This window comes from Lagenorhynchus albirostris, chromosome 5 (assembly GCF_949774975.1).
Source record: "Lagenorhynchus albirostris chromosome 5, mLagAlb1.1, whole genome shotgun sequence".
NCBI classification, from domain to species: domain Eukaryota; kingdom Metazoa; phylum Chordata; class Mammalia; order Artiodactyla; family Delphinidae; genus Lagenorhynchus; species Lagenorhynchus albirostris.
Window position 1 is genome coordinate 119,715,486 of NC_083099.1, and position 27,394 is coordinate 119,742,879.

Sequence of the window (27,394 nt, forward strand, 5' to 3'; positions counted from 1 at the left end):
GTCATTAGGATGAAAGTAATAATGACGTAGAATAGGCTTTTACTTCTATGGAGACAAGCTGACATACAGAAACTAGATTAGCATTTTCTTCTTGGACTCATAACTGTTTTTGTTAGAAAAAAATAATGTCTTTTATTTTCCTGTATACTTGCTTTAAAAAGTTATTAATTCCTCTTTCATAAGAGTTATTAGAAGTCAAAACAATTCAACTAGATAGATTTCTATGCCAAAATACATTTATCTTTGGAAAATAAGATAACAGCTGTAAAAACATTATTAAGAGAATAAAATGCAGTGATCTGAAATATGGGTAACATTCACACATGAAAGTGTAAATATAATATACAGAACCATTCAAATACACATTTATAAACAGAATGAAAAGGTACCTAAAATACTATTTTTATATATAAAATTTTCATATTAAAATATTGCTCAATAAATAAGAGGTGATATTATGAATTCCATTTACCTCTTAAATGTTATCTTTAGTAGTTTAGACTAACCTAAGAACTTTGTTAACCTTCTGTTGTTCTGACAGGTGAATTACATTAAACCATGTTTAACAAAGTCACACTCTAACAGTATATTTAAGTAGTCACATGTGGTAAAAGTTAGGGAGGGCTGTTTAGTAATTATGGGAAAAAAGATTTCCCAAATGAACCCAAATGATTAACCCTAGAAGACTAGAGTGTAATGATCTGCTTTATTTGACAAAGATGTTAAACACTGCCTTAAGTTTTGCAAATTTAATGACCATAAAATAATTGACCATAACTTTCTTCAACTTCTTCAAAGTGTGCAGGCCAAAAAAATGGCAGGCCATAGGAAGGACGTGTAAGTTTAGAGTTCAGTTGTTTATGGGTAGGTGTGACTTCATTCCCGTTCGTCCCATTTGCAGACACGGTAACTTGGAATAGTTCTTGAGAAGCTGTTCGATGGCAATGTGGCGGACATGGAGCTCTGAGGCCAAAGAATCTTTTTCTTGCACTTGGTGGGCTAACTCTTCAAAAACTTCTGTAAAGATTTAAAAAGTAGTTCCATTTTTAGTACACAGAAAGCTAATCTATGATTTATATTTCAAGTACTTTAATTAAAATGAATGCACTGGGCAAATGTTTGCAATGAAAGTAGTTTGAAACCAAGGAAACGGTTGTGTTTTGATCATCCTAGGAAGTTGTATGCTTTGCATAGCCAACTGGAATACTGTTTTTCTTTTCTCCATCAAATGAAACTTGAGAGTCAAGCAATGACTTAGAGATGCATAGCAGAAATGGCAGTTACAACTACCTCTGAGATACTTGGCTCAATCTGAACAGATAAACAGGTTCAATCAATTTCTAATATGACTTATGGACAGTAAAGTACCCACTAATACCCAGGTCTGGAACCCTCCCTAAGAGGCTTTGGAATCAGACTACCGGAGTTTTGAATCCTTGTTCTGACTCTCACGAGTCTCAGGCAAGTAACTTAAACTATGTTTTTTTTTTTTTTTTTAATAAATTTATTTATTTGTTTTTGGGTCTTCGTTGCTGTGCGCGGGCTTTCTCTAGTTGCGGTGAGCGCTTCGTTGCAGTGCTCGGGCTTCTCATTGCAGTGGCTTCTCGTTGCGGAGTGCGGCTCTAGGCGCACGGGCTTCAGTAGTTGTGGCTCGTGGGCTCAGTAGTTGTGGCTTGCGGGCTCTAGAGTGCAGGCTCAGTAGTTGTGGCGCACGGGCTTAGCTGCTCTGTGGCATGTGGGATCTTTCCGGACCAGGGCTCGAACCCATGTCCCCTGCAATGGCAGGTGGATTCTTAACCACTGCGCCACCAGGGAGGTCCTAAACTATGTTTTAATTTCTTCTTATATATAACCTCGATAATGAAAGTAAGCACCTCACAGGTTTATTGTGAGTATTAAATAAGATCATACTTGTACTTACCGCAGAATAAGCACTTGATAAATATAAGGTGCTATTATTATTATCTTATTATTCTGAGAGGGTGTGTGGTCAAGAAAGACTACTAGCTTTGGAGTTAAAGACAGGGGTTATAATCCTTAATCTGTTACTGACTGAAAGCATGATCTAAGCAACTAAAGCAACTGCAAGCAACTTAATGTCTCTGAAGCACAGTTAGTTTCCTCACCTAAATGGAAATCAATTGCAGGAAAAAAAAAAAGAAACAGTTGGGGAATTTGAACACTGTTTCAGCATCCTATTTGATGATGTTAACAAATTACTAGCCATTTTTTTTTAAAGATGTGATAGAGGTTGTGATTGCCTAAAAAATGGTGTTATTTTTTTGAGAAAATCCTACACTATTTACGGACAAAACAAAATGTTGTCTGGGATTTGTTTTAAAATCATCCATGCTGGAGGTAGGGGTGGGTCGAGGGGAATGGGTGCACGCAGAGATGAAGGAAAATTAGCTATGCTTTTGATTATAGTTGAAACTGGGAAAGATGGGTCAACGGTTCCACTAGACTATTCTGATTACTTTTGTGTTTAGAAAATTTAATAATAATTAAGAAAAAACGGGGCCAATACCACCTGCCCTAAAAGAACTGCTAAGGAGCACACGTGCACAGTGCCTGGTACAATAGTAGGTAGTCAAAAACATGTTAGTAAGAGGTAGAGATTAAGTTGTCTCCGTTTTCACCTAAAAAAGAACCTATTTCACCTGCAGTTCATAAAGAATAATAATGAGAATTCTTTTTGCTCTGGAAACTCGAGCAGGTTCTAATCCCATAATTTAAATGCAGATGAAGCTAACGGGATTTGCTGTATCAAAATTTGCACATGTAAAAAGCACTGACACTGAGTCTTTACCCTGTATTTGTTGTCGGAGCTCTGCATTCAGTTGCTTTACCTCACCAAGAGTCATCGAATTCACTGAAACATGAAAACATATTCATTATTACCATGACAACCTGGGAAAAGACGTTATCTACACCACCAACACAATATCCTATTTAAAAGAAATATTTGCACTTATCTTCCCACGTAACATTCTGCAGGGCCCCAAGCTTCATTCATTAACTCCTAAAGTGTTGAGTTTTCAAGTTCTGACCACAACCCACAGTAAGAAACATTTCACTCCCAGTCTACCTCCACCTGTAATAAAAGGTTCACTGAAAAACTCTTAGCATTAGGTCCACTGGATTCTGCTATTTCTCATTCTGTTTCAGTTTTTAAAAAGTGCTAGTCACTACCCATCAAGTTGATTTTGCTTAAGCACTACATGCTTCATGATGTGTAGCTTGAAAAACACTAAAGTGCTATGGAAATAGTTTGAAAAATCAATTTGTCTACCTAGCTATATAACCTTAGATAATTCATATGCAGAATCAAGGAGTTTTATAAAAATATACCCAAGCGCCCTTCTAGCTCTAAGATCACTTGATTTTAAGTCAATTAAAATTATCTTAGCTCCTGTGAGTTTTTGAAGAAATAATATGCAGACTGAATGAGTCACTTTTTCCAAGTACACACATTACCTTTGGCCTTTAGTGAAATGTCAGATTTCTGCTTTTGAAATGCCACCCCCAATTAGTCTCGTAGGGATTAGCAATGTGCCAGTGTGTGTTTGTCAATGGTTGAGGCTGTACTTCTAGACTATATGAACCCTGAACTTTCCAATTCACAGTTGTTGATTCCATTCCGTTAATAATTTAAAATGGCAAAACAAATGATGGGCCTGCAGAATTCCAATGGTTTAGGACCTACTAAGGAATATTCCAAAGAAATGACGAAGAGTTTTAAGACATCTCATTTTTTGCTAGGGTGAACCTGTCATTTAAATACTGTATTTACCAAATCTATAATATCACAGCAAAATTCTTGACACATCACATATATAAAACATATAAAACTCCAACCTTTACCTCTTCTCCCTATTTTTACTTACATTCTTCTCTGCTGTAATGTGGATGCTGGGTTTGGACATTAGCCTCTGGACTAGAGACTGTCTCTTCTTTTTTCTGTTCCTCGTTGTGACTATGAGGCCACAATTGACTATTGTGGCATAAAGTGGCACCTGAATCTTGTAACACAGCAAGCCCAAAGTCCGTATTTTCCCTCTGTTCCAATATTCTTTGTGTACAGTTTGAGAGGCCACCTGCATTTCCATCTATCCACTTTGCAGAATACTTTGGTACTTGGGAGTCAAACTGTGGGAGTAACTTTTTATCTGGCTTATGCCTGAAATTAAACAGGTGATGCTGGGGATTTTTAGAACATTCAGAATCTGAATCCAGATCCTTATTTTGTGCATATTGTACAATCCAGTTTATCTTCTTACTCAAAATGGTTTTAACTTCTTCATAAGTACTTTTTGAAAGCTTAGATCGAGGACACTCCTGGTTTGCAATCAAATGGTATTTTTCAAAGCAGTCTTTATGGCCCCTTAATGATTTGGTGTGCAAGAGATTAGATTTTGGTATTCCTAAAGAAAAAAAAGAAACAGAAGACTTGAGACAGTTTTGTTTTTTATAAGGTGCATTGAGAAATACAAATCTTAGTAAAACACAGTCACTGATAATTTGTAAATCAGAGGAAAAATGCTGAAGAATATTGGTATTAATATAAAATACAGACTAATAATTTATGCTTCAATTTAACTATTCAGTAAATTCTGAATAGCAGAAATATTAAATTCTTATGAATAGTAAAGCCTTTCTAAGGGCTTAATGATTCAATTTCAACCTCAGCCCAGAGGCATGTTGTTGCATAATATTAAAAAATACTACTGAACCAGCAGTTTACATTTACAGAATCTTGGCCTTGATATTATAGTGCTTTCTTCACTAATCCTCCTGAAGTACACACTTGAAAAAAATTTCTATTATAGGCTCAATAAGAGAAATGCTTGACAATTTTTTTCCCAACAAAAAACACAGTAAATCATGAACTTAAGTTATTAGTTACGTTTTTACTGGGGAAAGATAAACCAGAACCAGAAAAATACACATTAATAAAAGCCTCAAAAAGTCGATGAACTGTTTATTTTTTTAAGTAAGAAAAGCATCTAAAATGTTTTCACGTTTGATACTTATTAAAACTTTATCAAGATAATTTTATCTCTAAAAGAAATGCATTACACACAATTATTACTCATATAGCAACACATTCAGTCTACCAAGATACAATAGCCAGTATAATTCTTGAACTCACAAGTGTTCATTATGCACCATAAATAATGGAAATATTCATATTACATGTTTATGTTTCCCAACTTTTTAGTACGGCTTAAGCATACTATCTCAATTGTTTTTTAAAATACAGAATACCTTTTCAAATACACAACACACTTCCAAATATAGAATACATTCATACATTTTCGTAAGTTCAAACCATTTAAGGTCAAACAGCAGTGCTTTTATACTGAAGGTGAATAAGGGATGTGGAACTGAAAATTAATGCCTGCCAGAATTAAGCAGTCTAAATCTGCTTAGCTTTGAAAACAGAGTAAGTGGAGAGCCACTCAGGTGCTAGGTTAAAAAAAAGTTTTAGCTGACTTCGTCAGAAAAAATTACATTCTGTATTCACCCCTTGTTTTAAAAACTGAAGTTGTAACAATTTTATTAACTGCAAATGCTGGCTAATACTAAGATAATGAAGTATTTGTGCTTTAATGGCATCAAATCAGGTATAAAAGTGCTTGCGAATACTAATTTGTTCCAAAATGACATAACATCAGCCAATGGTAGGTCCTGCTAAGACTGCCAAAACCAGTGCTAACTGGGCTGTCAGTTCCCTCACAAGTAAGCTATGGGGCACGCCTCCTAAACACTAACAGTCTAAGCAGACGAGAGTCAACGACTCTCACCAGGAAAACTCAACTATCTCAGCCTTGTTTCTTCCACTGAGTGTAAAAACTGAACTTAAACAGAATTTCATACACGTTTTATTTACCCCTTTGGTACCTGTACTGCAACTGTGTGTGTATATATTTTTTACCAGTTATTGTCTGGTTGGGTCAAATTTCCAGCAGAATTAAAATATTTAAGTGCAAAACCTCACAGCTGTATTTCAAAACCTGGTAAATTAACATAAAAAAGGAAGTTCACAAACCTTGATTAGAATAAAAATATTAAAAGTATTGTTATTATGCATGTTTCATATCATAAGTAAGACAAAAAGGTAGTTAGTATCAATTATAGACAAAATAAGAAATACCTCCATTCTGCTGTTTGATTCTAATACTTACTGCTAGGCAGAGAGAACCTGATAGCTTGCTTACTTTACTAACTTTGGAGGATTCATTAAAGAGCTTCCTTACTCTTTATAAACTCTCTTAGGGCTCACTGGCCTAAGATGAGGCTGACGGCTAGCTAATCCCTGAAACAGTAAACAGTCTCACTCGGTCCACTGCCACAGCACTAATCATGTAGCAATGCTTTAGCTGAATCTAAACACTGTAAATTGTTTCTCCTTTACTATGTATGAAAGAAAATCATTCAGCATATAAAAAGGGTTCTAAACTAGGCTACAGAAAGGCATTATGTTTTGCTGTTTTATATATATATATATATATAGTGTGTGTGTGTGTGGGGGGGGGTACGCGGGCCTCTCACTGTTGTGGCCTCTCCCGTTGCAGAGCACAGGCTCCGGACAAGCAGGCTCAACGGCCATGGCTCACTGGTCCAGCTGCTCCGCAGCATGTGGGATCTTCCCGAACCGGCGCACGAACCCGTGTCCCCTGCATTGGCAGGCGGACTCTCAACCAATGTGCCACTAGGGAAGCCCTTGTTTTTTCGGGTTTTTAAAATTTTATTTGGAATGTTCAGAAATTGTATTAAAAAAGATAAAAAATTATATGAAACAAATTTCCTGATGTACCCCACAGCTTCAACAACAAATCAGTATGATGGATGTTTATTTGAAGACTAATGTGGGCTTTTAAAGATATTTTTACCCAACGCTGCTTCTTAGTAATTCATGTAATATAACTTTTTGTCCTCCAGAAATAATTTTTTAACTTTTACTTAAATCCCCAAATGAATGCTTGGAACCCGGTAAGCACATGATTATATGCATATTGGTAATCTGCTGAGATAAACAGCAAGTCAGAGAACTACAATATTCAATTTAATGTGAAAATACATAAATGTAAAATAAATTTCCGATTCAGACACTCAGGTGAAAAATCCCCTATAAAAGACATAAAAAAAGTCATGTCAGGAAGAGTTCTGAATGTGGGAAATATTTCTACTTAGATGTCCCATAGGCTTCTGAAACTCACCCTGCCTAAATGACACTCCTCTTCCTCCATTTTTACCACCCAAACCCAATCTTCTTCCTAAGTCTGGTACCACCACCTGCTCAAGGAAGAAACCTGGGTGTCCTCCTTGACAGTTCTTCCCTGCACCCCCATCCCAGATGTTTTACTGTCCATCTTAACAGATTTTTTTCCCCCTAAAGTCTAGCAGTACAGCATATTAAATCCTCCTTCACTCCATTATTACTCCCACTACATTATCTGGGTCTTCCTCACCATCCTATCTAGTTCTCACTTCCTCTAAAGAAGCCTTTTCTAACCAGTAACATCTGAGTTAATCACACCAGACTGTACAGTTGCTTCTTCACTGGCCTTTATCCCCCGCTAGAAGGTAAGTTCTGTGAGAAAGGGGACCATCTGTTTTATATGCATCCTTATTGTCATAGTGCCTGGCACACAGTGAATACTCAAGGAAAATTAAATGAATAAAGGAAAATTAAAATTATATTAAAAAACAAACCTAAAACTTATTACCAGTTATTATTTGAGGTCTACTGCCATGAAGTTTTGCCCATCCTAGCAAGGTAACTAGGATGTGCAATTAGGCCAGGCTCTCAGAAGTTAATTAAAGGCATCTTCCAGTAAAGTTACTCCTATGTTTATAGTTTAACGTGCCATTAGTCCCAAGAACTAATGAGTGGCACTGATACAGAAATGGCATTCCTGTGGCATCATTCAATCTGCCATACAAAATCAGGAACTTCTATTCAATTACATATTTTCATTAGAAATGTACATACAGTGAATATACAAGAAGGCTATTTTATGTATACTGTAGCTCATTCATCCAGATCTGTACCTGTAACTTCTTTAGCTCACTAAAAATTTAAAACTTGAATCAGTTTTAAAGTTCAGTTTGAAAATGTTTGTCTTATAAACATAGCTTAAAATATGCAGTAGCAGAAGAAACAAAAAATTTAATACACGGACTAACTACTTCGTATACTTGAACAAATTACTTTTTAACCTAGAAAAGAATGTGAGTAGCCCACTTAATTTGTATCAGCAATATAGGTGTCATTGTATAAACTCCTGAAGTGATTTTGTTTTTTCCAGTTTATCAGTTCGAATATAAGAGTAACAACTAATGCTATTATCAGAGATCCCAGTGAGTTTCCCAACTGACTTTACAATTTTGATTGCATTTACAAGTGTAAACCGCTCTGAGTACCATTTATTTCTTCAGCAGCTTTTGAAAGGGAATGAATCTAAATGCAATTAAATAAGTTGATAATTTTGAGAACCTGAGTTATAAGTAATTTTCAAACCAGTTCAACAAAAATTGCACTAAAACTTCCTTACTAATAAAAATTCTGAGGGCCAATATAATTGACACCTTAACTATCATAAAATCTTTAAAACATAACACAAAGATGTCCATGTAACTGTGTCTTGAGTTCATGATTATTAGAGAACCAAGACCTTACTTGGCAACTGTAATTGGTAATATTTTTTACAAGTATGTACTAGTTTCTTCTGGATAGAGGCTGTTTAGAAATTTATATAGGCGGTACATTTCTTTTTTATTTATTTATTTATTTTTGGCTGCGTTGGGTCTTTGTTGCTGCGCGCGGGCTTTCTCTAGTTGCGGCGAGCGGGGGCTACTCTTCGTTGCGGTGCGAAGTCTTCTCATTGCGATGGCTTCCCTTGTTGCCGAGCACGGGCTCTAGGCACGTGGGCTTCAGTAGTTGTGGTACACGGGCTCAGTAGTTGTGGCTCATGGGCTCTAGAACGCAGGCTCAGTAGTTGTGGCGCACTGGCTTAGTTGTTCCGCAGAATGTGGGATTTTCTTGTACCAGGGCTCGAACCCATGTTCCCTGCATTGGCAGGCGGATTCTTAACCACTGTGCTACCAGGGAAGCCCCTAGGCAGTACATTTCTGTATGAACAGTGGTATTTTAAAAAGTTAAGCTGTTTCTATTCAACAGTTTTCTTTTTAAAGTCTTCCCACTTTCATTTCTGATTTTGTTACACCATTCTCACATACTTTGAAAACCCTCCCACTAACCCATCTGGCATGCTATCCCCATTTTTATTCTTTAAATTCCTCTTTAGGATCAATTTGCTTTAAGAAAACTTGGTTATACTCATAAAAGAGCAAGAGCCACTCAAATGTAGATCTTCCTGTCTACGTATCAGTGTCACCCTTTTAAAACAAAGATATTTCCATGCATAATTTAATATGCCTATTGTAGTAACATAATTTTTCCTCTCACAGGATGATACTCTCAATGGCACTAAAAAATAGCCACAAAACCCAAAACACTTAAGAGTTCTATGACGTGTCCCATTACCTTCTGCTTTTACCCCCAGCCTCTTGAAGAAGATCTTATTTATGATTTGGTGGTAATTATGCACTTTCCCTGATGGTTCCCTAGCTGGTCCTGTCAAACAGTACCATGTCTCAGCCGACTACACTGATGCTACATGCCTTTTATTTCACATGTTCTCAAATATCATATCATCTGACTGCCTTACGCATATATACTCTCTGTCAAAGAGTATTACTCTCTGTCAAATTCCTTCTGAATTTGACTACTATATTTCATTTCTCAAAGGACTGGCTTCCTATAATTTGGTATTCCATAGGTAGAGCAAATATAATACAACCAATAGTTGGATGTAAAGCTGTAATACATGTTACCATATCAGTAGGAGACTGGAAAGCTCTAAGGGAGTAAGCACTTCGACTTTTACTACAAACGTAAAAGAACCAGAATTAGAGAACTGGCAGTATTAGTTTTCCAAATGGTGGGTTTGTGTGTTCTTTCTTAATTTTTAAATAAGACAAGATAATTTAGTTATAATTTAAGTTCCAGGTTGTTAACAGGCTGTGAAGAAATTTTAAGCACACTGCCTTTAGACATGACCAACATCTGTGCAACAATTCACGCAGTACTGCTTCAAAATCTTTTTTATGGAGGCTCACATTTTGCCCAGAGTAAAGACTTTTCCAAGAATTAAGGTGTTTTCTTTTTATGATGATCTTATCTTGGTTGCTAGGAAAGGGAGAACAAGCACCTGCATGTTTACATGTTGCCCATATTAAGCCATGTTTATGTACTTCTTTAAGTAACTGTTAACTGTAAAGATGGAGGGAGAGCTAAACTTTGTTGTACTAAGAATGAAAGGACTGAGCTGTTATGCCTTTGATTTTGAGGATCAGGTTCCCATTTCTGATAAAATGACTAGAGGAAAAGTTCTGTAAGTAGAGGTGGCACACCCACAGCCTGAAGTCTGGATCCATACTGCAGCAAGTTAAGTTTAGCCTACAAGTGTTTTTTTTAAAAAAGATTCACTTACAATTTTCAATTTCTTGGTTTCTCTTAAAAACAAAATCAGAAGATCTGACAGTAACTGGCTAGTAATGAGAAGCAGCTACTACCTGAACATTAGGTAAGTGCTCTCCAATTCAAACAGTCCTTATCCTTCCTTTCATGAGTGTGCAGGAACTTGTGACCTAGCAAGCTCTGCAGCCATGTTGGTTAGTGACTCTCATACTATACTCAGACTCTGTGATGACATAGGTCTGGATTGCTTCTGCGTAAATAATGGTTGTCCCAATGATGCTTTGACACCCAAAGCGACCAGGCTCCTCTGCATTTGATGATCAAGCAGCAGCCAAGCCATGATTCAAGAAGAGTTATTACCATTATACCTACTGCTGGTCACACATGCAGTGGGAGGATGCCCAGATTGTCTAAACTGTCACTGACAAAAGGCAGATCAGCCCGAAGGTGGGAAGGCAAGGATGGATAGTTGGAGCACCTACTTCCTTCCTTAAACCCACAATAGGACAGGCTTCTACCTCTTGGAAAATTTTACCAGTTGTCCTATGTGCCTTAGTGAGTACTATGATAAACAGTGCTCCTTTCCCCACCCCCTCATGCCACCTACAGTCTGCCGTATTCAAATACCCAACAGTGTATTACTGGCAACTGTACTAAGCCGATATACAGATGGGTTCAGCAACTTGCTTTTTCCACATTTTGAGAATCACTGCCTTAAAGAAAGACATACCAACAGGTGGTCTTTAGACAGCATATTTCTGCTTAGGAGATGTTTATGCCATTTTAAAATTTTTGTGTGAGCTAAGAGGATTAAGCAGTTGGTCAAAGCAGCTTAATCCAATAAAGGAATTATAAGGGCAAATTTCAATCAGCAAAGTGTTCAGAGAGATGATGTTAAAAGATAAATCTCAACCTCAAATAACCAAGGTAGCCACAGCAGAACTGAGTTCTTTTATTGATGGATAAATAAACTGCAAATGATGTGTCAAAAAGAAAACCTTTCTCAGTGAATTTTACTTTTTCATTATAATGGTTGGGAAATTGGGGAAACACACCTACATAACAACTGTTTATTACTAACAGGGTACAAAAAAATAACAATCCACACTCAATTCTGCTCTCAAACTTAGCTACCTGTTTTAACAAGAAAGGTCCAATAGAACTCTCTGTGAAGATGGACACGTTCTCAATCTGTGCTATATCATAGGATAGCCACTAGCTACATGTGGCTATTGAGCCTTTGAAATGTAGCTAGTATGACCGAGGAACTAAAGTTTTAACTTTAATTTTAATTAACTTAAATTTAAATAACCAAATTGTGGTTAGGTTACCATATGGGACAAGGCGGCTTGTCCATAGGTAATTGATGAAGTGAAAGGGTACTTGGAAAAAAATATGAATGGAAGCTATCCATGTTCAGGATACTAAGCTCACAGCAGCACAGAATATAAAAAGCTAAAATTGTTTTTCTAGCACATTAAAATATATTTTATTTACACTATAATTTTTAAGTGGCACAAAGAATTAAAAGTTATATTATAAAAAATTTTAAGTCAATAATCCAGTTGACCCAAGTAACCCTTTACTTGTTCCATTTTTCTCCTAAATAAAACTTCCCTAAAAATAGGCAAGGTTAAAAAATATACACATTACCTAAACAAAAGACAGTCTGGAAAAAAGGCTTTCATAGTAACACTGGATGAAAGAGGATAAACCACTAAGACAAAGGAAATTTATGGGTTCAAAAGCCAGAAATGTGATAGCCATATGCACTCTGCCCTTTATCTCCTGAACTGCCTGCCATCTGCCCAGTTAAGGTTTTGACTGATTTATTTTCTTACAAATAAGAAAAACAAAATGAAAAGCTGTCCTGCAGCTATTTATAAAACATCTGTTTTGCATCTCAACTTCTCTCCTTATATTTGAATCACTGTTCCTGAAATTCTAGTTGACTATTCCTTATATAAATGCTTTATAGCAATATCTATTAATTAGAGATTTACTAGCAAGTGAATTTGAAGGCATTTATAATTTAATTACTACTATAGGTAGTAAATGGTAAAAATTAAGACATGGGAAACAATCACTATAATTCACCAACCATTTGATTAGAAAAACTAAAGATTAAAAAAAGGTGATAACTGATGAATCATACTGTAAAATATTAAAAAAAGTATTGTGACTGTGTATTATAATTGAATCATAGCAATTCTAGAGTAAAAAGAACTTTGATTAGAACAAAGGGTTTGGAGAACTAGTGTACAATAAAATCATTCCATGATGAAACAAAGTTTTAAAAATTATGGTCCAATGCAATGAAACCTTTTACAAAAATGTCAGCATAGTAGAATTTTACCTATTGACACGAAAAAGATGTTTCTGATATATTAAATTAAAAGACTGGTTATAAATAGTATATATAGCCTGATTTCATTTTTTAAACACAATTTACCACGCACACATGCATACTCTATGCAGAAAATAATTTAGAAAAACAACATACCAAAAATATTACGAGATTATTGGTAGATAGGTGGGATTATAATCTTAAATTCTTCTTGCTTCCTGTATTTTGATTTTTCTGTAATAGGCATAGTTTGCTTTTTTAATGGAAAAAAAAGACTATTATGGGAGAAAAAAAATCTTTTCTCATTTTAAATAGTGAAAATTTAAAACATTAAAAAAAAATGCCCATAAGGAAACATTTCGGTCTGGGAAAGGAAATGGTGTTCCTTAGTCTGAGACAAATTAGGTTTTGTACTGTATGTTCCAGTGAACTAAGTAAAACAAAAAATGTACAGCTGAAATGGTAAAGATACACATACCTAAAATATCCCAATATTCTGAATATGTTTTTAAATTGAGAATTTCCTGAGGCTAACAATGTATCTATCAAAGGATAACCTTCAAATGAAAGAAGTCCCTCTCCCCCAAAGTAAGATTATAACGACAGTATAGTTTTATCTGGCAATCCTTGTTGGAGACCCGGAAGACTTCAAAGGGAATGAGGGAAAAAGACACTGATACAAGAACAGAATTCATACTGTTGAAAGAAACTGTGGGGAAAGGATTGGCTGGGCAGCTCCTACATGAAGGAAATTACGGCAGCTAGAGCAGAAAAATCTACTGAAAGCCAAATCATAAGAAGGTAAACTCAGGATAAAGTCAAACCTCCTCAATGTACATAAAACAATGAATTATTTTGGCAATGGAGGAGTTGTTCAATATACAAACAAATCATAGTAATCTTTTCAGTAGAATTTCATCTTTTCAGATGAGATGAAAACAAAACCCTTCTATATTTCAATTTAAATCAACACGAACATTTGCATCACATACTATATTTACCAAAGAGCTCCTATATTCATCATCTTTCTGTGATCCTCGCAGCAGCACTGTGAAAACAGGCAACATCACCTCTATTTAATACATGTACTCCAAAAGTTAAGCAGTTGCATACTTGGAGGAAGAAGTCAATGGTTCAAAACAGAGGGAACTAGATAAACAAAAGTGTGGAAGTGAGAAAGAAATGGAGGAAAAGAGAGGAAGGGAGAGAGAGCGTGCACAAATGATTGGCTTGTAGAGTGCCTTTGGAAGGGTAATGAAAGATCAAGGTAGCCAGTTAAGCAGATACCTGGTCATGAAATGTCCTACGTGTCATGTTAGGGAGTTAACAGCCTAACCAGATGAAAATAGTAAGGAATCGAAGAGTTCTAAGAAAATGAACAGCATGCTCAGATTTGCATTTTAAAGACCCTTCTGGTGATACTGAGAGAGAACTAGGGGTGTGTGGTAGCGATGGGGAAAGGGGGATAAAGTCTATGAAACTGATTAAGTGGGTCTTGAAGTAGTATTGGTAAGAAGGAATAAAGGCCTGGTCAAAGGTATAGCAGTGGGAATGAAAAGTCAGGAACAGATTGGGGAGAATCAACAGGACTCAGGGACAGACTGCATGGAGAGGGTGGGTGGGAGGGAAGCAGTGAGGGAACAGCGTTGCTGCAAGGCCACAGGCCAATTTGCCTCTGAGAACTGAAAAGCCATCCCTGCCAGGGTGCATGGCTTGAAAAGCAGAGCTTAGGTAAGATTTCAGCCATAATTCCTCACTGCATCTACACAACTTTATGTGGACAGTCCTGAAGAAACTGGAACCATTCATTTGCTAAGGGCAGTTTTTCAAAGTTTGGTCCTGAAACCACCTGCATAAGAGTCAGCTGGGATTCTTATTAAAATGCAAAATCCTAGACTCAACTGTAGACCTACTGAAACAAAATATCTCAACTGTAGACCTACTGAAACAAAATTTCTGGGGTATAGGGCCTGGAATTCCATGTGAACCAAAGATGAAGGAAATAAAAATGCATGTGTATATGGAAATAAGGAGAGAAATTTAGTTTGAGAAACGTAAATTCAAGACGGCTGTAGAATATCTAAATGGAGAGGTCCAGCAGGTGGTTGGATGTATATTGATAAGTCTGGTGCTTAAAAGACAGATTTGGCCTGTGATATGTTTGTGGAGTTCCATTAGCTTACAGAGGTACAGCTGAAGCCAATGCATGAAAGAAATAGATGAGTGCGATATGAGAAAAAAAGAAAGACAAGGACAGAATTCAATGAAACACTAGTATTTCAGGGGCCTGTAATAAGCAGTGACCCTAGGAAGAAAAGAGGGCAGAAATAAGAGGCTCGAGATATTTTATCACAGAACCCAGGGAGCTGAGTGTTTCAAAAAAGAGGGAAATGTTAAATGTCAGATTTTGAAAACGGCAGGAACATGAACCTATTTATTGTGTTGATAACTAGGAAGTCAATGATGAAAGCATAGGAGGTATGCCAGTTACAGGGGCACGGAAGATTAAGTTGGGAGGAGAGACAGAGGGAGACAATGAATGAACACTGCTCTTTCAAGAACTATGGCTTAAGGGAAAGAGAGGAAAGTTTTTCCCTTTTCTCTTTTTTAAACATGGGCGACATGAGCATTTCTGCCATTCTAATCATCTTTTTGGTCAATCTGCCAGGTTACGACGGAGGAGATAACTGTAGGTAGGCAAGATGATGTGTCAATATACGATAAAACAAATGAAGGAGAGGATAAATAAATGAAGGAAGAGTGGGTGGTAGAAAAGAGAGACAGAATGTAAGCAGCATGAAATTAAATTGTTCTGTAATTAGTCTCTACCGAGAATTGCGATATTTTCTTTCTGCAGATACTTACGACTGCTATTTCATTTGGTTAGTAAATACACTGGTAATCTAAGGCTGAGTTTTATGGAGAACTGTCTGATTTACTATATAGGAATTATATTTTATTATATTGTATTTATTCTACTTTGTAGTAGAAATATAGCCAAAATGTTGATTGACATTGAATTGAAACTTGATTGTTGATATATTGAAATTATTCTGGTGAGATTTGGTCAAGATTATAAAAGATACTTTAATACTAAATAACAGAAATGTGCTCAGGGCAAATACTGCGAACAGTGTTAATGAGGAAGTAGTAAGAATACAAAACCTTTAAAATCTTTCCCAACACTTAAAGATACTAAAGATCCTCTTTAATATTTGAAGATAAAAATATAGAAGTATGAATAAAAGAGGACTTCATGTTAATTTTGAAACACTTCCCCTCCAATAACACCAAACTTCAACATGTGAACTCTGTTTTCAAAACAGACTGGGGGCTTCCCTGGTGGTGCAGTGGTTAAGAATCTGCCTGCCAACTCAGGGGACGTGGGTTCGGGCCCTGGTCCGGGAGGATCCCACATGTCGTGGAGCGACTGAGCCCATGAGCCACGGCTACTGAGCCTGCGCTCTAGAGCCCGCAAGTCACAACTAGAGAAAACTTGCACGCAGCAACGAAGACCCAACGCAGCCAAAAAAAACCAAAAAAAAAAACAGACTAGTAATTATCATTCACTAAATTCATTGTAGATATTATTACACCAGTTATCATGAGTTTTAGATATTAAAGATGTCATTTAAGTATATCTGTATAACACTTTAGAGGATGGAAGGCGTTTTTACTGTCTATTAATTTTAATCTCCACATTATATAGGAAATAAACACTAACTGTGAATTTTAAGTAAGGTAATACATGGAAAAATGTATCAGCGATTGAATTTATTCTTCATAAAAGGCAAATAATCCTATATCGCCTTCCAATGTACCATATAACTTATTCTAATGTTTTTCCGTCCTCTCATGTAAGCTTCACAAGTTTATGTTTGTTTTGTTAACTGCCTTATCCTTAGCTACCAGAACAATTTCTGGCACACAGCAGTTGCTCAATTAATATTTACTTAATCAATGTGTATAAAAATTGCTATGAACATAGCTTTAACTCTGAGATTCAGATTTTGATGGGTACACACAAACCATTATTTTGCCTTACTGTTTTACAGTTGAGACAGTAATGCCAAAAAGCTAACAGAAATAGATACACTAGTTTAAATTTTTTTGTAAATAAACAGACACTGTCCCCCTTTATTACAAACTATAAATCCAAGGCTCAGTGTTTAATGGGTTTATTCCCCTTATCTAAATCCTAATGTGTGCCAAACTGGATTAGAATAATTTAAATCCACTCTATCTAGAACTATTGTTGATAACATTTTGATAATTCTGCAGCGTTACTCAGCCACTTTGATTTCAATCATTTATACATTTTGCACGTAACACCTTATCTGAAATTCAGAATGTTAATATCCTTTATAATGTGGAGATTAAATTAAGATGCTGTAAAAGCACCTCTGAACATCTACAGTGCCTTATAAAGTTATGTTGTCTTATGACCTGTTTCTTCTCTTTCTGGAAAAGTGTTCCAGGCGACTACCGGGGCAGATGAGCAAAAGGGAGATAGCGTGCAATTCCAGGATTGGTGCTAATCTTTTCACTGTTGTTTGCACTGTCTGACTCCACTTACTTAGAACCCTATTCTGTCTTCAGAGGAAGACTAATCAGCATAAGTATGTTAGCCTCTATTACTTGAATGGTTGGAAGGACGGAGAGCAGTGTTAGAGCAGTGTTAGAGCAGTGTTAGAAGAATTGCCTCATCACCAGCTGCCACCTGTATGATTCTGTAGCAAATGTCAGTGTGCAGCTCAACTTCCTTTTTCCTTCTAGGCAGGGACTAGCAAGACTGTCATGTGTGCGTCTCTTCTTCCTAGTTCTTTCCTCCTCTCTGATAATCATCAATCTAATCCAAGAGTTCTAAAAGACCACATTTTATTGACAGACTATTTAGATTGTAATCTATATGGAGATTGCATCATCCCACTCTCTTAGGTCATGAGAAATGTCTATTTTGGATATTCCACCAAATGTGTATTAATCAAATAATATCATAGGTAGAAGTAACTTTTAAAAAGCAAGCATTTCTTGAGACCCAAATTTTGTTCCTTGCTTGAACATTCACATTTGTGTAATTCATCTGTAACTTTGCCTGAAAGTTACTTAATATCTCCTAGATTCTTAAGAGTTCATGTAATTTTTTTTGGAAGGAGAAATGATTTAGGCACTTGGACTTTTTGGAATCAGATACCTTAGGTTTGGACTTGCAAGCTGTGTGATTTTGGACTAGTTTCCCAGACTCTCTACTCATTTCCCTCATTCATCAAATTGGGATAAGCTAGCACCTAGCTCATATAGTTGTATTAAGAACGAAATGATGCATGTAACACAGAATACCTGACAAACAATACTGACTTAAATTATTTAGGTAAGTCACTTACCTAAAAGTGTAAATCCCTTAAGTATCTGACAGTTGGACTAGCTTCTCCCAACTAGAGAGTGATTATTTCACTTCTTCCAGAGTAGAGACAGAAACTTATCTTTGTCTTCTTTCTTCACAGGCATTATTTTGCATGCAACAGAAAAATTACTCTTTATTTCTGGGAAGCTAATTTCTCTTTATAAACTCTCTAGTAACAGTTATTCAAATTATTTCAACCATGAAAAGTGCATCCCTTTTCTGAGAATAGATATTAATATTTTTGACCTAAGTATTAAAAGATTTTCAATCTAGATTTAATTTGTTTCCGTATAACTCATAAAACATTTTTTTTCATCTTTGTCAATACACTGGAAGGAATGAATTATGAATTTGAATCAGAATGTCATTTTTATCTATTTTAACAAATCCTTTATTTATAATTATGATGTTTCTATTAATAAGATATTCTGGGTTGTATATTGTTTCTTTGTTTTCAACTTAAAATCATTGATTTAAAGAACATACTTTTATTATTACTGATTTAAAAGGAACTCTGGATCATCAAATACTTTGGGGGTCATCATATGAGCAAACATCACTATGCTGAGGTGTTCTGAATAACAAGAGTTGCAGTGTGTAAATGAATGTAGAAACTCCCACTCTAAACACAGCTCTGTTTAAGACTTCTTGCTCTGTGTTTGGAGAAAAATACTATGTCTGTTTTCTACCTTCTTGATGGAAAAAGATAACCATATATCACTCTTAGTATTATTCGCTACATTTTTCTTTTGAATATGATACAAAGTTCTTCTACTAGTAAAATTTGTAAAACTTTTCGGAGACTCCAGAAAGGTCTCAGGCAATTCTGTGAAAGGGCAGAAAAATAGCAGAAGAGTTTCACTGTGGGCCAGTTTAAGGGAAAAATATAAAAAAAGACAGTTCTCTCAAGTCTCCTTTAGACTGATTCACTGATCAATCACATACTCATTCATAACTTCTTGCCAGTCCTTGTACTACTGTTGATTATATACTAGTAAATAAAAGACTCTAATCCATGTCTTTACGCAATTAGAAATGGGGGAGGGGTGGCGCATTAAACAAACACATAAGCAAACAGTTACAGCAACAAATTATAGCAAGTGCCATGAAGGAAAGGGCGCTATGAGGACAAGCAGGTTGGGGCTGACAGCGGTGGCAGGGGCGGGAAGTGCTAGGGCAGGGAAGACCGCTTTGAGAAGTGCCTTTCCAAGCGCCAGGGCAGGCAGGTTCTTTCCTGCGGCGCTGCCTTGCATGCATTTTCGCCAGGCATGTAAGTCCGTACCTTCTCCACAGTGCGCTTCCAACCCCAACACTTCTGATCGCAGGGGTGGAGGGGAATTCACTTATTTAATTTATTTACTCATTCATTTTGAAAGGAGATACACGTGGTACAGGGATAATAGTTTAACTTTAGACATGTAGTTGGAAGTACTTATGGGCTATACAAGTGAAGATGTCTACAAACTAGTTGCATATACAGATGTGTAGCTTGGGGGTGGGGAGAAAGAGGTAGGAGGAGATCTGTTACATATCAGCGCATAAAAGGCCATGAAAGCCCAGACAGAGTGACGATGGAAGGTCTAGGACAGAGCATGCCAACGTAAAAAACAACAACAACAAAAAAGACACTACAAAGATTATCAGGACTAATCAGAGGCATTAGGAAAACCAATAAGTGAATGCCATCAACATAGCAGGGCTGGTCTGCAATTTAAAACTTAAAATATGGCAAAGGTCAATGTCCATTTCTCACAATGGTTACAACTGCTCTGACACCAGAGACCTGATCTGAATCCCTTCTGTGTCAATCCCTTCTGAGTTCAGCCTTTTGAATTAGATTCTGGCACAATAATTTCAAGATTAAGAAATAAAAATATAAAACTGCTCTTACTGGTAACATTTGAGAACCAGTATGACACAATAAACTTAGGTATCTCGCCAAGAAAACCCAATTAGTAAGTGGCAGGGTCAAGATTCAAGGCCAGGTCTGAGCCCAAGGCCCACATGCTCAATCACTAGAGCAGAAGTGGACCTTTAGCAGATGTATCCAGCTGTAGAAAAGCAATCTTTCCTGTAAAGGTATGAGGAAGGTGGCATTACCATGTTAGTCTGTCATGAACAGAGGCTGGGAGAAAGCAGGAAGGGGTTTTCCTAAGTTTGTAACATCTAACTTACCGATAATGAGCAGTAGCGTTAAACATCACATTTTATGTACCGAGATGGGTCAGAAACTTGAAAATTCTTATAAGCTTTTTGGCAACAAGTTCACATGAGATCTGGCTGCATGCCCATCCTCAGAATACAATGCCTCATTCTCTAAAAATCCCTTCCAGTTCAAACTCCTGGGTTAGAAGAATCACCAGAGCATTACTTGTTGGTCTTAGTTATAGCTCAAATAGTTTGTCTTCAATGTGGTAACCTTTAATTACCAGAAAGGCCTCCCTATGGCCGATTTTGCTAGGTGCATACTCAATGTCCTTTGTCCCTTTCTTTGGAAAACACTGATTTTATTTGGAGCAGCTTCTCTTGAAAGGGGAGTGGAATGTATAAGAAATTGTTAGGTGGGACTTTAGGAAAAGCTCCTTTTTAGATGCAGGAGAGAATGCTACCATGTATCTTTTGTGAGATGTCCTTTCTTTTCTGTCTGAGAATAAGGAAGCAATGGCTGGAGTTCTAGCATCCACCCTGGCTCATGAGATGACTGACGATGGCAAATATGTGTTAAGGAAAGTGGATTAGAAAACAGAAGCAGCTTGAGTCTTTCTGATCATGGAGCTACCATACCAACTCCAGACTCAACTTCTTTTAATATGAGACATATAAATATCCATTCCATTTTACTTCATCATTATTTGGATTTTCTATTACATACAGCCAGACCTAACTCCTAATAGAATATACCATTCCAGCTGAAATTCATGTACGATCTCAATTTTAAATTCATCCTAGACTTTAAAATTAGACAGCTTAAAGTTAAAAGGAGAAAAAGTTGGGAGTAACTAAAAAGAGGCCACCATTACTAGGACTGGGATAAGAATCTGGAACCTGGCTCCTCAGATATGGGTTGTTAGTTAAGTCACAAGTCTTTACCAGATGTTGTTAGCCTAGTTTTATTTTTAAAAAATATTCTATAATTTAAAGTTATCACCAATTAAACCTACATTTCACTTCTACCCTCCCTACTCCTGTCCAAATAATGAGATTATACTATCAGAGCCATTTAAAAAGTGTTCAAATTTATTTAAAGTAGAATTAAAAGGCAGTTAAAGAAAAAATAAACCTTTCATCTGTATTTCTAAGTATATCAAAGATAGCCAAGCTGAAGTTCAAAAGGCATATTAGGCTTTATATTTAAAAGTGCTCTTTTAGTTAATAGCAAGGCATGATGTTTGTCATTACGGGGAAACAAGAGAAAGAGGTTAATGCCAGATTGAATTAGCAATATACAGTCTCCTTATCACAAGTAAAGTGGTGGGCTTTTACTTAAGTGGAAAGATGCTGATGTGCCAGAAGCAAGTCAAAGGAAGAGCTGTTGACAGGCTTTGAGTAGTTAATGATCAATCCTGACTTCCAAGCTAAGTCAAGATTTAATATTGAGATTCAAACTGCTTCCTGACTACTGACCATGTGAACCATGTGTTGGTCAAAGACACAGAGAATCAAGGAAGAATGAGATTAAAAGTGAGCATTGGGTTCACCAGTGCCTTAACCAAAAGGAAACACCTATAGACTTCTCTTGCTGGAAAGATTACTAAGGATCTGCATTAGGGTCTGTTTCTAGAAAAGTTCCTGGGCAGTTCAACAAATTAGAGGAAAATGAAGTCTGAGATGGATTTTACAGTCCAAGATGGACTAGTAGGCATTAAAAATGCTTACTAATCAGCTAGCAAGATCAACTCACACTGAAAACTTTGGCATAAGAGGAATTGATCTTGTCTTATAAAAAAGTTTCTCTCGGGCTTCCCTGGTGGTGCAGTGGTTGAGAGTCCGCCTGCCGATGCAGGGGACACGGGTTCGTGCCCCGGTCTGGGAGGATCCCACATGCCGCAGAGCGGTTGGGCCCGTAAGCCATGGCCGCTGAGCCTGCGCGTCCGGAGCCTGTGTTCCGCAACGGGAGAGGCCACAACAGTGAGGCCCGTGTACAGGAAGAAGAAAAAAAAAAAAAGTTTCTCTCTATAGAATAGAAAGGAAGTCAATTATTAGAGGAAGGTACAAATACTAATTATTTGCACAGTATTTTGGTACAAAATGAAAACTGACAGTATGAAGTAATAGATTGGAGCCCTGGATCTCTCTCCCATCCCCCAGCTGTAGTTTCATTTCTGACTTTCTTATATTACAGTTGAGTTTCATTACTGGCTCCTGACCACTCTGGGCTACCTTCCTCCCAGACTTAATAGCCTAGGTAATAGTAGTTGGTAAATAACTTTAGAGATTTTAGCACCATGAACCATGAGGCATATTAATGTATTTGATCATACATGCATATAGCGTCTTAGTGTCAAGGACAGGCCATCAGTATTAAGAAGTTTAAGCATCTATCTCCTAATCCTAGAAGTGGACAAGTAATTCTAATGGTGAATTATAAGTGCCCCCCATCAATCTCCTTAAAGTGCATTTATTAGGTCCTTGAAGTATATCACCTATGGGTTGAAAGTATATGAAATGTAGGTACTCGTTTACTTTTAAGTACTGTAAAGTCATAGAAAAAAAGGCAACTTAGAGCCAAGCTCAGAATATGAAATCTCTCCTACAAGATTAGACTGTCTTTTGTTATTTCTTTCTTTCATCTTAATTTTATAAATATATGCATGAGCACATTTTAAAAAATTTGATTAGACTAGTTTTGATTTGACATAAGCAACACTTGATTAGCGCAGTTTTGATTTGACATAAGTAACAATCCAAAAGGTGTAAAATATTTTTGTTTACTACAAACCTGTGAACTCAAAACTACCCTAAAAATTCCAAGAAAATTTTTATCTAGCCTCTTAGCTGAAAAAAGAATAGAAGGCTTTAGAGCAAACTCAGCAATTAGAAAGCTAAGAAACCAAGTAACAGCAACATTACCATACTACAAAAAAGTTATACCAAAAATAGTAAAGTTAAATGTCATATTTTTTTAAAGTCCCTCTTATCTATTTATTGATTGGCACTGTGCTGAGAATTTGGTAGGGGAAAGAAAACTTCAAAAACATTTAAAAAGGTTTACTGACATAGACAAAGAACAGACTTTGTTACTTTTCAGGTATGTGATTACTTTATTATCACTTTTTACCATTGATTTTTAAAAAACCTGTATACTGGGCTTCCCTGGTGGCGCAGTGGTTGAGAGTCCGCCTGCCAATGCAGGGTACACGGGTTCGTGCCCCAGTCCAGGAAGATCCCACATACTGCAGAGCGGCTAGGCCCATGAACCATGGCCGCTAAGCCTGCGCGTCCGGAGCCCGTGCTCCGCGACAGGAGAGGCCACAAGAGTGAGAGGCCCGCGTACCGCAAAAAAAAAAAATAAATAAATAAATAAAAATAAAAACCTGTATACTGATATAAAAATAGAAATTTTGAGGAATTCAGGGTTCTCATTTCCCTCCTTTTCCCCTAACATTCCTAATACTTAGAAAAAAAATCTCATGATATTAAAATGGTTACATGCACAAGCTCATCACTGTAGTAAATATAAAATGTATCTGTGAGATCTAGGAATTGACTTCAGATAAACTGAGAAGAAAATTCTAAAATAATTTTTCTTATGAAGATTTAATTGGCATTTAAAAATATAAAACCTTGAGTGTACATAGAGTTCTAATACAAATTGAGAATAATTTTTGTCTTTTAAGTTAAAGAAAACTCTTATTTCAACACATAGGGCTTATGACAAGCTTATATATTGAGATAAATGTTATCAGAGATGAAATATTTATAAGATGGTACCTGAGGAATACTTGTATATTCTCTATACAATGATGAAGAACCAGTTAAAAGGCATTAAAAACAGGCTAGAAAAGCAAATATGAAAGTTTACATTTCTGTAGATAAATCCTATCACAGCATGAACAACACTAATGATTTAGCAGGAAGCACTGATAAGGAAAAGTTGGCTGACCGAATATCAAGGAGAGCAATTAGGACTCAGGAAAACAGGTTTCTAATATTAGCCCTATCAACTAAAATAACTACTGACAGTAGATCAATGGAATTAAAATCACATATACTAGAACTAGATTGGCAGGCTTCAAAGCCCAGCACTGTCATTCACTGCTGGGCAACTTCAAAGTGCATTTTTTAGGTCTTGAAGGTTAGACTCCATCAACTTTAAAATGGATAATAGTAGCCATCCCAGAGCTATTTTGAGCTGAAATAGATAATCCATGTAAGGTGCTTAGTACAATGCCTGGCACATAACAACAGCTTGCCATCACTGCTAGAGCAACCTTGAACAGTCCAACTACCTGGTTGCCAGTTTTCCTCAATGTAAATACAGGTTTGGCTGAGTCATTTCTAATGCCTTTGCCCATCTAAAACTAAAATCTACAATGTAAAAGAATGTATAGGGCCAACTCTATTTCTAAAGAACATACATTAATATCTTTCACTCTAGCATGATTAAGGACATGGTAATTTAAATGCTACAGAAGAATCATGTTTTTAAGTCATCCCTTTGAAATTAGTTATAATGCTACATTTACTAAAGCCAAAGTTTTATGCGTTCTATGCAACCCACAGGAAATCCATGATCTTCCATCGATTATGTTTAGCAACTACAGTTCTGAGTACAATGGCAAAACTGTCAAAACCAATATGATCTTAAATGGAAAATGAATGTCATATAATTAACTCTACATGTTTTTAGTAGTCTACTTATGGTTATAATTTTGACTTTTACTACAGAGTATCTATATATATTAATTTGGCACCTACAACAATTTCTGAAAAACAAGTCTTAATAGGAATCTCAAGGTACATAATCCTATTTTTTTAATGGCAAGAACATTTGATATTTCCTATTTAATAAATAGAACAAGTAGAGATAATACAAATTAATCTAAAGATCTAACAAAATCTCTCTACTGAAATGTTACAATTCAAAATTCAAATGGCAGGCCAACTTTTTTTATTGCCAGAATATTAAGATTCTTTTTTAGTGTGACTCAAATATTAAAAAAAGAAAATCAGAGTTTATCATGGTAACATCAAGATTAAGAAAACATATCCCACATGTTTCTCAGGGACAAACTACTGATACCCACAGACACATTAATTGTGCACCAACCCAAATACTTTAATAGAGATTTTTTTTAAGTATTTGGAGAACTCTTTTTCGTATACTCTTAGAGATACTACTGAGAAATTTTAAAAGCCTTTTTAGTTTAAAGGTGTGTGTGATCACCGAAAAGAGGTTATCTAAAAATTTTAAAATGTGTTGCAGATAATAAGATAGCACTGGGGAAAAAAGTTATAGCTCACCTCAATTAGGTACTAGCACGGTAGGCCAAAAGAATAAAATTACATTCGCCTATCAATGTAAATGTTTGGTTATGTTATTTCTTAATATTAAAACAAAACAACACACACACACGTGTGTTAAAATCTGACAACTTAAGCTCTCAAACCAGCAAAGTTTACTAGTCAATACTCATTCCTCATTTTTATATTAGTAAAATTGGGATTAATGCTGTGGGAGTTAAAAAAAAAAGTTTCTCTTAAATTCATAGCTGTGCTACCTTCAGTTTCATTTCCAGAAACCCTTATCTTTAACAGATCTCCACTTCCTACTTGACACAATTTACAATCATTCAAGAAATTTTAGTTTTACCTTGTAACTAGTTCAGCATAAAATAGTTCTGTAAAGTTCATGCCATAAAATTAATTTACACTGTGTCCTTACCATCAATATTTAGCTCAAAACAAACGTGGCAGAAGGAGAGTGTTTCTTTGTCTGTTCCCAGTTTACAAACACTGCAGATGTTGTCATCATTCAAATCAATGCTTACAAACTGCTCCTCTTCGTTCATAGTGCCCCTGTTAAGAAACAGAAAAAGAAAGTTACACAATTTCAAGAACTTGCCATTAACGGCAATATTAGGAACTTCTAGGAAGACAAAGGATGCTGTTCAGGTTATCTAAAGCAACAGCCCCATCAAACAAGCATTGCCATACTTGTACTTCAATATTATACTTTTATTGTGCAAAGACACAAGCTAGTAAAACTTAAAGCCTAACCGTAAGTGACACTACGCCTAAGCGCCTTTTTCGGTCTTGTGTTTTATTTAGTTGACGGGGTCTGACGGAAAGCAGTTTTCGGGTATTCTAGCCCACCCCCATCCCTGAGTAGGTGAAGGATCTTAGCAGCGACACCTATTCAGCTACCGGGGTCAACCTACTTAACGCTGTTAAAGGTAGGACGAACGATCTGCTCGGGACACTGCTTTGCTAACTTCATTGTGGGAACCTCAGATGCGTTTCGCTAGCTCGGCGTAGCGAGGTTTCCTATTCGAGATCCGGGGCAGGAAAATGCACATGGAAAAGTGAACACTAGGGAGGGGGGCCGGCCGCTTACAAAGCATCCTCACGGAAGGTCGGGGCAGCGGCTCCGCTGTGCGGCCCGGGCACGGCCGGAGGCGGGGTGGCCAATCAAGGCTGGGGGTCCCGGAGCCCGGCCGGCGGGAGCGCCGCGTCCCCTCGCCCCGGGCTTCCTCCCACCCAGGAAGAAGGCGTTCGAGGGCCACGGCAGCTGGTCCATCTGGACTCAGCGCCTCTGGGAGCCGGGTCCCCGGCGTTGGGGCGCGCGCTTGCCCCTCAGGGTGCCGCGAACCCGTCATTCTCTCCGACCGTCCGTCGGGGCAGCCCGCGCGGAGCAGCGCCAGGGGCCGCGGGGCTCAGAGTGCGAAGGCGGCTGGACCAAGGGTGCGGGGACCGGGGCGCAGGCAGTCGGGGGCAGGGGAGCTGGGGCTTTACCGTCCGGCTTCGCGCGCCGCCGCGGATCCGCGCGGCCCAGGCTCCTCCACTATTGTTTCCGGCCGCAGCGCAGGCGGCCGCAGCGGAGAAGGCTGCCGTGCGCCGGCTCCGCCCCCTCCCGCCGGTGCCATCCCTCGGA

General features: G+C 37.2%; 1 protein-coding gene across 2 annotated transcripts; it reads right to left on the reverse strand.

Annotated features, from left to right (window-relative positions):
• Positions 1–360: 360 nt before the first annotated feature.
• Positions 361–27,381, reverse strand: C5H21orf91 (chromosome 5 C21orf91 homolog). 2 transcript variants are annotated; one of them, XM_060150772.1, is made up of 5 exons: positions 27,256–27,381; positions 26,186–26,319; positions 3,888–4,424; positions 2,810–2,872; positions 361–1,773 (listed from the first exon to the last, which is right to left on the reverse strand). In XM_060150772.1, exons 2-5 carry the CDS (start codon positions 26,310–26,312, stop codon positions 1,718–1,720), a joined length of 783 nt encoding a protein of 260 aa, XP_060006755.1. In that variant the 5' UTR covers positions 26,313–26,319; positions 27,256–27,381; the 3' UTR covers positions 361–1,717. The 2 variants fall into 2 exon arrangements, with proteins under 2 accessions (XP_060006755.1, XP_060006756.1); XM_060150773.1 differs by having other exon boundaries at positions 364–1,017.
• Between the last annotated feature and the right edge of the window lie 13 nt (positions 27,382–27,394).